Genomic DNA, 12,908 nt, shown 5'->3' on the forward strand with positions numbered 1-12,908 from the left:
AAAGTATTGTTTATGCTATATATATTAGCCAGCAAAGCATTGGAATACAGCAATCCAGTGAGTACTGACCCGAAGGTTTTTTAATATAATGTGCCCTCCTATGTTGCATTACTTTTTTTTTTTCCTGCTGGTCACAAAGCATATCCACCTCACTCGATTCATTAACATTTACCAGTTGCTGTCTTGATTCTGCATTTGGCACATGCTACGTTTGCAGCTATTCCAGTCTGCTAGTAATGTTCTGAAATTAGGTATTGTTTATGTACATGTCTTTGTGTAATTGATTTACAGACCCCTTCCTTCTGTTGGGTCATTGCTACTGAAAATTATACAGCACAACTTAGAATCCTTCCAGTGTCTGATGGATTCCAAGTTGTGTATATGTTAATGTTTAGCTCACAGTAGATCTTGGCCTGAAAAATACAAGTCTGCTTCAAAAGCCCTTTTCTCATTTGAATGTTTGTACCTTGACTTTTCAATGTTCAAAATTATTTTACACTTCAACTTTCTGCATGTATTTGGATATTTTTCAAGTTTCTCCAAAATAATACTACTATTTTTATTAGAGCACACTTGATAGTGGAGCAGGTATTATTACACTCTAATCAATTTGTAGTTAATTCAGTATTTGTGAGGGGATGGAGCAGAGATGCATAAACGTCTCACACGTTACCTTAAAGACATTGTAAAGTCTTAGCCCAAAAGCTTTGACTTTGATAAATTCAGTGCACTTTCATTTACTGCTGGTTTACAGAGCATTGAATAGTATGCGAACAATTAGGAAATAAATATTACCTTTCTTAATAGTTAATCTGGTATCAAGTGGAGAATGAAAAGAAGGGCGTTAGTTTCATGCAGTAGAGTACTCCTTTCCAGAAAGTACATAAATCCAATGGTATGCTCCAGTGTTCACATCAGGCTTTGGCATGAATGTGTATTTATGAAAGAGATAAGGCACAGGTAAAAGATGATTTTTTTTAGCCATAGCATGCAGCCTCGGCACGTGGAGGGGAGAAGAAAAGCTGAGTTTAGTTTCCGTACTTTTTCAACACTTCACTTCAACAAGTGTATATGCACGATTGTCAAAGTTTCTAAACCAATGCAGGTCAGGAAATAAACCGATTTAGGACAGCAAATAGTATATTCATAGTCAGGAGTTATCTTCATGGAATCATTTGAGAAATGGAATTTTAAAATACAAGTTTTTTTGAGTCATTTTCACACAGATATTTTTTTTGAGTCCCAAAATCTAATCCACTGTTTTCTAAAATATGGAATTTAATATGCATGTGGTATCACAATGATAAGACATGACAGGTAAAGTAAAATGAACAAGTTCTCCCCATATCCCATGTATCCTTATATGAGATAATAGGTAGAAATCATAAACTGTGATAGTGCCAGGCTCACGCCATCCATTCTTTGCTCTACAAGCCACTTTCCTTTGTATTATATCTTCTAATTACAACCTACTAACTGCACAAATTGTTTACCAGATATTGGGAATATTATTTTACCCATATTTAGTGAGGCTTAGAATTGGAAATCTAGTATTTGCTATGTGATGGAATGGCAGTTCCAGAATTAGCATATGCTCTGATGGTATGCCCATTATGTCTTCTGTTTGAGAAAATGAATCTATATGAATGGCTGTTCATCTGTGCTTGCCTGTTAAAAATACATGTTCTAGACTGATTCCTCAGATTCTTTCTTGCCCTTAGTTTTTTTTTTCCTGAAAAAGAAAAATGTCCTGAAGTCATAAATGTATTACAGAACTTATGAAATAGAGAATTTTAAATATAGTTACTGAGTGTCTGTTAAAGATATTTTAAAGTGAAGTGTTATTCGGCTAAACAACAAGGAAGTTATTTTGTGGCCATTTTCTGTGTCTCTACATTTTTTCCCTGAAAATGTCTGAAGACCAGATGTTTTTTCTGAGCAGGGTACCATATATCTTTCACGTCTTCTTGGGAAGTGGAAGATGACTTTTTTTTTTTATTCTCTGTTCAGCCTGCTTTATTCCCATGTTCCCAAACCCTGCTAGGATAAATTCAGGGAGCTAAAAACACTAAACGAGACTGTCAACATATGCTTCAATAATAAAAATATTCTTTAAAACAGTGACGGTTGTAATCTTGTTCTGAAACTTTAGACCAAACTCTGCTTTTTGCAAAACTCCCCAAATGCCTAATAGACGTGTGACATGACAGACTGAACCTGCGTATAGAATCCGTATGTTTCCAGGAGACTTTACACAATTTTATAAATGGTTGGAACCTGGTTGACAGCAGTGTGGGTTTTAGCTGTTGTTTGATCCACAGAACCTTAATGCATGTAGCAGCTGTTGAATCCCTGGGAACACTAGAATCCATATACACTGTCTAATTTCATTCTTTACAAGTACAATCACAATTATCCTTAGCAATCCAATTCTAATTGCTTTCTGAGAAGCATTCAAAAATTAGTTTTTCATCCCTTTATTGTCTTCTTTCATACTGGTAGCAACTTTGTTGTGTACAGAGTAACACCTTTGACCTCTTCTGATAAGGCAACTCTACTTTCGGGTTAGGATATGTGAATGAATGAATCGAAAGTCTAAATGTGGAAGGAGGAAAAAAATACAAAAAAAGAGGGGAGGGGGGACGACTGTCTATGGTGGAGGAAGCTTTTAACTCTTCCTAGCAGAAGGGAAGCACACTTAGTGATATTTGAGATATTACCTTGATTTTCTGTCTTTATTTCTTCCCTATATAACATCAGAAGTTGTGTTTGATTAGCTGAATAGTATATTTGTTTGTTTCTAAAACTGGAGTAACCTCATTTCAGTATTTAAGTGCACTTTTTCCAGTTTGGCTTACATAAGAAGGGTATGAAATATATTAATATATTAATATATTTTCTCATTTTCATTTGTGTTATAGACAGTCCAATGCCATTCTCGTATACTGATTGATAGTTTAGGGAATCTTTATATGCATATACATCTATATATGTACTTTACAGTTACTGCTTTGTGTTACAGAGGGATGCCAAAGTTGCCAGTCTAAGACTTGAATAAGTTAAAGACACTTTGGTGTGGAAATACTGAGACAGTGTGGATGTACTTGAAAAAAAAGTTCAGTGATCGTCTATGCATAGTTAAGAGAACTAATGTAATTGGTGTGATGTGAGTTTGGCTTAATTGTATAACACAGCTGTAAGGAGAAAAACTTCAGAAGTTATGTATTAATTAAAGGAACGAACATACTGTTTTTCATAGAGACTAATTGCTGTATTCTGCTACTACTGGAATTAGCTACCTGAAATACTAAATTCAAATATGAATATAAAAGGCAACACTGCTTTTATAATATGTGTAAAGTTTGTGAATATTTATTATTTTCTCCATACATGTATCAACACGTGCATATAAAGATTCCCTAAAATACTACTGAACAGTACAAAATAACAGTGGACTGTATGGCATTATTAATATATTGTTTTCTTAATTACTTCATAGAGCTCATACATTTCACATGTAAAGCCATAAGATATTACTGTTAAATAATTAACCAGGCTAATAATTATTCTTTAGAAATATTATAAAATAATTAACCTGGTCCATTTTCAAAAACATTTCATCATTCTGGATTGAACCAAACCAGAGGGTTTTCATCATCCCAAGGGAGAATTATATGTTTTAAGTGGGAAACTGAACACTTGAAGCTGGTTTCCAACATTAAGTGCAGCTTTCAGTGCTGAGAACTGCATTTAGGAAGATTTGAATTTCTGCAGTTCATCTTCACTGGCTTTGCACTATTCTATCAAATGTTCCTGTCATACTTGTTCATTTCCCACCTCCTTTTTGCAACTGCCAAATAGAGTTAGTATGTTAATGCTTACCACAGGTTGTATAGCAAACACTTCATGTCTGTAGGCTGAAATAGTATTACATATATAAACAATATTTAATACAGATATTAATTTTTTAAGTAGAAAAAGGTTACATAATAATAGAAGCTACCATTCATCTTGAGTGAATTATATTGTGAAGCTTTTGGAAGTCATAAACCACGAAATTTGCCCATTTCCAGGTTGATTCCTCTTACGAATAAAGTTTGGCATTTGTACAGCACTGTATTCTGTCCTCAAAAAAAATTGATATCCAACTATGGCAGACAAGAGGTAATTTGAAAAGCTGCCCTTTTGGATTGAAAGTGTGACTGGAGGGTAATATGTAATCTAGTAATTAGATAATAATTCCAGTAAACTTGAATTTGCTGGCTTCTGGTCTGTAATTCTGATAATGTATTTTTGGTTTCAAAACAAAGACTTTTTTCTGTGATGATGAGCAAAGCAAGTTAGTAACTGTGATTTAAAAAAAAAAAGACCACATACCTAATCTTTATTGTTTTACAGTAATCTCTTGTAATCTGCCCTTCAAAGCAGGGAACATGGTGAAGAAGCTCTTGGTTTTTTACATGTCAACAAGTGAATTGTTGCCACCTTGTAATGTTTTGAACTAAAGCACCAACATCCGTGGCAGTGTAACTGTTAAACATATGTTCACTGTAGTCTGAGTTTCTCTTATTTTTGAAAAACTGCAATGCTGTGGCTTTTTTTGTTGGCTATCTCAGTAAACCATCCTTTCCCACAGGAATGGAGCATATATTGTAGTTTCCATAACTTAGTTGAGTGCATGTTAAAAGCCCTGCTTTCCAGATGGATAGACTGACAGTGTGCTCACTGTAGATTTCTGTTATTAATTCTTGCTCTTTGGTTTGTGTTTGTTTTTCCCTCCACAGCTTCATCCTACCCTTGGATCAAGTAGGCTCCCTTTTCTGTCTGGGTAGTATGGATGACAGTGAAAACAGATTTGAATGAGTAGTCTGTTTGTAGCTTTTCATTCTGCCCTTCTTTTGCAGTACGAGCAAGGTACTGCAGGTACTACAGAGTAAATGCAATCCTTTCGCTCTTCTTCACAAGGCAGAGTGCGACTAGAGCCAGTTTACTTCCTTTCAACCACCTCGTTGAAACATACTACTTACCATGAATGTTTCTCCTCCACCACCACCTCTACCCCTTGATGAAGACTCAGATAAACTGTGTCATCTTTTGCTGTTCTGAATTGCAAGGCCTGAATTTTATTTTCTGACCCGTGATAAGAACTCTGCTGCCTTGGGGTTAGCATGCTTCCTTTTGTGTCCTTTCCCTCCCTCATTAAAGGAAAGGATTTTCTTTTGGCTTTTTCTGAATCTCAGATAGACCCAAAGCCCCTCTTCAAGGCTGAGGAGGATACATCATATGATCTTTGACACCTGCCATTCTGAAGTGGAAACAGTTGTGGCTGCAGAGCTGTTCTTGTATAGGGACAGCGAAGTCAAGGACCTTTCCTTCAGTTCTTCCATATACAGCTCTCAAGCAGGAAAATCTCTTACTCCTTCAAGTATTCAGTGGGTATTTGCCAGTTGTTTGATGTTTTTTAATGCCTTCTCTCATAGAAGAAAATATGCTGCAGAGCAATCTTGTATTCCACTAGCCAGCAGAAGAAAAGCATTGTAGGCACTCTGTAGAGGATACTTCCATCACTGCAACAACTGTGGGCAGTGGCCCTTCTAAACTATTGGTGCAGATGATGTCCCGGAGCACACATGGAAGTCTCGAACTAGTCTTCATTGGCCATCTCTCTGTTCAGAGCCAGACTGGTAGTCTTTCAAACTACATTTATGTCAAATAACATCAAATGCTTTAGTATGGACTTTACTTTGTTGCCTCAGCATAATTGTCCAACTCTGTCCCTTTTTAGGGACCCTTCACAATAGTCTGCTTAAATTGACATTAGATGCTGTGTTGGTGAACATTTTTAGAACCGGTAACTGAACACCTCAGCAATCTCAACATCTATTTAGTGGTGCCTAAGAGGAAACAAGATCTATGGCCTTTCCATACCTGTTCAGTTCTTTGTATGACTGTAATAATGGCCTCTCATTTCAGATCTGAAGGACTCTCCTTCTTTCCTTGATTTGACAATTGGCTCTGAGAAGACCTACAAGAAAGCTGGTATTTTATTTTAAGCAACGCCCAGGTTCTGTTTAATCATCTCAATTTCAGTGAGAATCAACAACAAAATTTTATATCACTGCAAGACTTAGAACCTATTTTTACTTCTGTAGTGATGATAGCCTTCCTACTTGTGAACTGATACCAGTCTATGTTAAATTTTATTCTTCGGTTCACTTCTTAGCCAGTCTCTGCAAGTAAAAAAGTATCTGACACTTTTAGGACACGTAACCTCATTTGTATATGTGGTGCTACATATGACACTTCTGCTCGTGCCTCCAAATAAAGCTTCGTTCATTCTTTTCTCCTTCAATTAAGTGGGTTGTTTTCTCAGGCTGTAAAGAGCATTTCATCAGTTCTGGCTTTGGTAGCAGGATTCCTTCACCATTTGAAGAAGAAACCTCTGTGTCTCTCTGTCCTTCAGGCTACTGGCATTGGATGTAGCTCTTACAGATCTGGAGATTCATTGCAAATGAATTGCAGCAGCAGGAGGAACTGAATCTTCACATTGTTATTTTAGAGCACTATCCAGTTTGAAGATGCATTCTGGTCATGTATGAAAGATCTATGCATCCAAATGATAATGAAACAGTTACATAGTACATCAGTAGGATTGTATGAAGCGCCTTTTCTCTTTCCAAAGATAAACCTCAAAAGAACCTTACTGACATTTAAAATCAAATTTCTTTTAAACCATCTCCACAGTGAGATTAAGTGAATGACATTCTTGCCTCTACACTATGCATCAGGTGATGCTTGGGTAGTCTCACAGTATTAGGATTGATACGAGTTTTATCTTTTTCCTTCCCATACTGTTAAAAACTGCCACTTCTTTCTAGTTGTGTTTCTGATGGCATGTATGGTTCAAGAGACTGATGTTGTATTTCACCCAGTTTAACTCATCCCTTGAGTCCCAGTCAGAGTAAACCGAACCACAGTGGCTTTGGCATGGTTGGGGCAGTTTTGTTATCAGGACATCAGTAAGTTGACCAGAGTCCGCACCATTCCATCAGGACCAGGAACAGTGATTAAACTGTCTGATCCCTCCAGACTCAAAAATCGTCACAACACTGGATTGCGAATGGCTGTCATTGGATGGGGACTTCTGTTCCTCTCCAGCATAAATGATAGGAATGTGTAATAGACTCTTTTTCCACCCTCCTAAGTGGATCAAAAATGTCATCTTAGTTTGCCCAGCAATCTCCTCCTTCCACATCAACTGCAATTATTTTCAAATATCCGCTTCAGTTGAGTAAAGAGAAAGCGAAAGTCTGTACTACATCAGCCCATTCTTCTACTTTTACTGGTCCTATGCTTTTACCAAATGGTGTTTGGATTTCTGGTCTGGTCTCTTCCTGCCACCTCCCTCCCCAACATCTATCAGAACTGTCTGTACCTTCACCAAATGTTTTGCCATCTGTGAAACCTCCAAGACTGATGTGAACCTTAATAAAGCAATGTTCCTTGAAGAAATCTAGGGTTGCTTCTCTGGGTTGATAGTGAAACAGTGCAACTACTTCAAGTCGTGTTAATTTAATACTACATATGGAAGCGCTTTGAAGTTATGAAGAGCAGACCATCTGAAGCCTGTCTTCCAGCAGCTTGTCTCCTAGACCCTTTCTTAAATGTGTTTTTTACTCTCTTTCCATCTCTGTCTTGCACCTCTCTTTCTCCCTCTCCCACACATGCAAATACCTGCTGTAGTAACCTACCACTTGTCTCCTACGATGGTCCACTTGAGAAGAGCCAGGCAAGTGTCTTCTCACAAGTCTGGGCTTGTGCCTGTGGTGTTTGAATGGTTGTCTACCTACTGCCAAACACAGCGATTCACAGCAGAGTTTTCTGCCTTCCCCTTCCGTAGGCACACAAACCTGTGCATTTTCTCCCTTCCTGGCTTCCAGTTTCAGCAACTGGTTGTGAGACTTCATCCCCTCTGTCAAATAAAATTGAAATTGGGCAATGGATTCAGAAGTCGACTATAGAGAAATGGGAATCGATTTCAACAATCAACCTTGTTTTCTTACCAAAACATTTTGGAAAAGTTGTTGGCGTGAAAGCCACTGATTATAGCATGGAAAAATACGCGCTTTTCCCTGTAATATAAGAACGTATTAAATAATCTTCATTCTTGCAGATCTGAGTAAATTATGGCGAGTTAAATAGTTGATAAATGATCAGTGTTTCTGTATTGTCTTTAGGCAATTTTTCGAGAAGGAAGTTAGTACTAAAATATGTAATTCTTCCACCTATCACTCAACAGTAGTAGTGTAGAACTGTGAAGCAGTCCATATGCAAACAGATTTCATTTTCAAGGGCAACAGGTCTTTCAGGGCTGGATCTTTGTAAAAATTCATAGCCAGGATGTCACTGTAGCTTAGCCAGTATGTTCTGCTTTTGATTTGTAGAATGAAAACTTCTGGAATGTTTTCATTAAAACTTAGGAAGGGTATTTTTTGCCTCTGAGGGTATAAACATAGGATCTTAAAATATCTGGTACTACTGATGAGAAAAACTTTTCAAAGTAATGTAAAGTGACTTGTTTGTGTGTCACAAGAGCCAAAGAGTGAAACATGATTTTGGGGACATGTTGTGCTTAGTATTGGAAATAATTATTATAATTAACTGTTGATGGGATTCCCTTATAAGGAACTTTCTATGCATGGTATACATCAAAATACAATTCATAAGGCTGGGGTGAGGGATATATTTTGGCACGTATGATGAAATATCAGCTTGGGCAGCTGAAGTATGTTTTTGTTAGATGTTTGTCACGTTTTCAGCTTTGCTGCCTGAAGGAGGTATGTTACTTTTTTTTCCCTAGATACAAATACATGGACTATTTGAACTTCTAAAGTTTTCTGGATACTGGAAATGAATGACATGCTAAGTTAGAGGATGCATGGGATTTGTATATACAGGATTGAAATCTTGCATTTTTAACTGTTTATAGAACAACAGTCTCAGTGAAAAATTAAAATTATTTTGAAGATGAGGGGTGGGTTTTTTGGTCATCTCTCCAATGCAGGTAACTTTTCTAAGTGTTCTCCTGAAATGACCTGCTCAGAGCATTGGTAAATCACATTTAATGAATAAAAAGTGCTAATATGTAGTAATTGAGAGGCTTTACTTTATTTAAAAGTTCAGTTGAAAGACATGGAGAATTTTCAGTATTGAGTAATGCATTCAGTGACTTATTCTCCAAGATCTTTTCATGAACACATGCACCGAAATAACTAAGGACCTGGAAAATTAAAATGCCAACAGAAATGCACACTATTTGCAATTGGACTATCAAAAAAAAATATTTGCTGGTAGTTGCAGGAGACTTACTTTAAAAAAACCTGGTTTGTGTCACACGAAGCTGTGGAAAGTAGTACATTAACAAGATAATTTGTGGGGAGGGAGGACAACACAAATGATAGTCTTTATTCTTGGATTACATTGAAATTTTGTGGAAAGAACTGCATACTCATAAACCAAAGTAGAACATGTAGTTTGCATTTGAAATAATATGTCTGTGCAGTTGGACGTTACTTTGGTTATATCCTTCCATACCATGGAAATTTTAAGAGTTCTCCCTTGTTATGCTGGCTCCATGAGCTACTAATGCGTTAATAAGAACCTACCATAAAAACATCCCATCTTTAAACTTAAATCTTGAATATTGAAATCACTGATCATTTTGTTGTTGAAAAGCTCTATATGCTATGACATCATATATTTAAACTGAGAACTAACTGCAATAGTTTACTGTAATTCACTGATAGTGAAATCTACTCCTACTTAGTATGTTTTGTAATACTGAGCCCTCAAAATGAAACTTTTCCAGTTCTAGAGTATTGCAGATTATTTAAGAGTTGGTCACATATTATCAGATTTTACAGCCTATATGCGTATCTTATATAATCACGGTGTTACCCATTATCATAGAGTATATGCTCAACGATTGCACAACTGCATACGTCGTTTGGCATTAAGAAACTAATTGTGTTGAGCCGTAGATGTTATTCAAGCAGTATGGTCTCTTTATCTGCAAAATACTTTAAAAAAAAAAAAAAAAGTTTAGAACATATGTAAACATGAAGATACACTGTTAAAGTTTTGATTTTCTGTGAGTGTTTAGTTATCATTCATTTATAAAAATCATTGGAATATTTTTTATTAAATAGTGGGTTTGTTCCAAATTAGTTGTATTTATGGATCTTTAAAATTACATTATTATGATACTGAATTAATGTAAAAATCTAGGGTTTTATATTTCCAATATTATGATACTGAATTAATATAAAAATCTAGGGTTTATATTTCCAATATTATGATACTGAATTAATATAAAAATCTACAATCCTACAAAGGGATTTCTCCCAGATTTTTCTTCTACACGCTTTCTCACTTGGAGCGCTCAGGTACCGGATGATTCGAGAAGTCACATAGTACAGGAGTTTATCTGCAGGTTAGGCTTCTTCTGACCTAAAGATGGGCTGTGCAGTCCAGTCACAGTGAAAGGTGGCACTTGTGCTGCAAGAGAGGCAGTAGGCTGGAGCCGGAAGTAATTTAGTCCTCATAAAGCACGTCTCGGGAACTAGGAGAATTCCAGAAGACATGATTTGCCAGATCCATCTACATTAGTGATTTAGCATATTGGAGAGCAGCTTTTTGGTGCCAATTTGCGTAGCATCTAGACTTGGAATCCTGCTGCATGCAATTAAGTGTCATACAGATGTGCTGAAAGCTGTTTCTCTCTTGGTGGAGCCAACACTTGAAGTTGCACACCAGGAGGCCTTTCGGAGTGCCTCACCTGCAGTGTGGACACAAGGGCTTCCAGCAACTGGCTCTGCTTCTGCGTAGCGGTGCTTCTAGGACTGACGTTTGGCACAAACTTCATTGTCAGTAAAGATGCGATGTGGATACCCCTTAATACATCACAGCAAATTGAATCCTGATCCTTCCCTCCATGCGCTTCATCTCTTGCTAAGGTAGATGTTTGGATTGTGCTCGGGTGGCAATGGAGTAACCCTTAGGAGTGAAAGTGTATAATGGGCTGTGATCCAGAGCCTTGGACAGATGTCTTCTAACTTTTTGTCTAATATAATCCTGTATAGTACCAAATATTTGTCTCCCCTGTACATGGAAACGAGGGGATCTCTGTAACTCCCATTGTATGCACCTTATGCCAATAACAGCTGTATCATTCATCTATTCAAAGTAAAACTGTTGTCTGATATTTTTAAGTGTGTGTTGTGTTCCATGTTACCCCTGTTGATGTGTCCTAGGCAACTGGCTTTCATTCAGAAAAGTTTTTGAGTATATGCTGGATGCCATTAGGTGTGTACTTAAAATTCTTGACTGCTTTGGAGTCAGCTATTAGGAGAGACTGCGTAAGAGTGGAATCCTGGTCAAATGCATGATCTGCTTCTCTTCTTTCCCAGAAACAGTTCTCTTAATCTGTTAAAATAACAGTAGGCCATTATGCATTTTTTAATTCTACATTTTCTGGTTTCTTTTCTGTGTGTTCCTTCAAGTGAAGTACTACAAACTTGTACCGTTTAGACCAAAGTTCACTGTTAGCACAGTGAGAGGATGTTGTCATGATTTTCTCTTTCAAGAAAATCTAAGTCATCTTCAGAGAGCAAAGTTGAGCTGAACTGGAAATAAAAAAAGATTACGTATACTTTATAAAACAGTTTAATGTAACTTTTTGATTTGTAGTGAATCAATTTATGTAATACAATATGAATAAAAGCAAGTTTCCCAGGGTTTAATGTTATTCAGAGTAATGCCAACGCTGCTATTTCTGGGGTTTTGTGTTTACTGTTCATAGCGTAGCAGGTAACATTACATTTACACTTTGACAGGAAGAACTATAGAGGGGGTATTGTCAAAGGCAGTGTTTCCCTCTGAGCAAGTTTTTCATTTTCTGTTCTATGTGAAAAACAACATCGGTGATTGTAAATTTGCAAGAGGAGAGGTAGGATTTTAAGTACTCCTAGTGAGAAGTTTTTGGAGCTCTATTTTGGAGTTTCATGGTCTGTTTGATCATCAAGTCTTTGTATCTTTTTCAACTAAAGGGTGTCTTGAATAGGTGCATTTCTTACCCTTATGTCACCTTTCATTTCTCATGAATAACTTCTCAATTTTACTTTTTTTATAATAATTCTTTTGGCATAAAACCAGAGGACTTTGTTTTTTGCTGGTTTTGCAATAGGAGATAGACATATGCGCCTCTACATATGTTTTGGAAAGCATGGTTGTGTTTGAGATGAAAAAAGTCACAGATAAATAAAAGCATTGCAATGGCTACTGTTTTAAGTCATACTTTTTCATGCAGCTAAGAAATTTGTGTTCTGCTGATCTGTGAAATGGACTTCAAAATGCTCTCTCACAGCTTTCTATCTAAATAATTTTTGTTTCAATGTATGCATAATATACTCAGTAAATTTCAGTGGTACAGGTATGTATGTTTTCAGATATAAAGAATGATACTATGAATCTAAATCTCCACATGAAATCTCCAATTAGCATTTGTGCCACAACATCTGCAAGAAAAGACTTACATAAAATTTGCTAAAAGTTTGTGGAATAATCTTTTAACATATTTCTTGATTGTTTTACGTCACTATCAGCAATATTGTCAGATTCCCTTAATTTTTCTTGTATTGTATTTAGATTTTCATTAATTTAAGGTCCAAACCTGTGTAGTATGGCTAAGTATTTCCTTAGTAATCTGTATCTGAATTAAGAGTATTCTGAAAATTATTTTTTTTCTTTTTCCCCAAGGATATGGCCCTTGTTGCTCCTGAAGCACCTTCAGAACAAGCTAGAAGGGTTTTCCAGACATATGACCCCGAGGGTAAGGGCTGTACTTTTTG

At 36.6% G+C, this 12,908-nt stretch overlaps 1 protein-coding gene across 1 annotated transcript in view; it reads left to right on the plus strand.

The window, feature by feature from the left end:
• The window catches only part of MINDY3 (MINDY lysine 48 deubiquitinase 3), a 60,050-nt gene that overhangs the window by 35,073 nt on the left and 12,069 nt on the right, over positions 1-12,908 (plus strand). Inside the window, exon 11 of the mRNA XM_086615147.1 lies at positions 12,817-12,889. Coding sequence (XP_086471273.1) covers positions 12,817-12,889 — 73 coding nt within the window. The remainder of the gene's footprint in view (positions 1-12,816; positions 12,890-12,908) is intronic.

This window comes from Tauraco erythrolophus, chromosome 7, assembly GCF_009769465.1.
Source record: "Tauraco erythrolophus isolate bTauEry1 chromosome 7, bTauEry1.pri, whole genome shotgun sequence".
NCBI classification, from domain to species: domain Eukaryota; kingdom Metazoa; phylum Chordata; class Aves; order Musophagiformes; family Musophagidae; genus Tauraco; species Tauraco erythrolophus.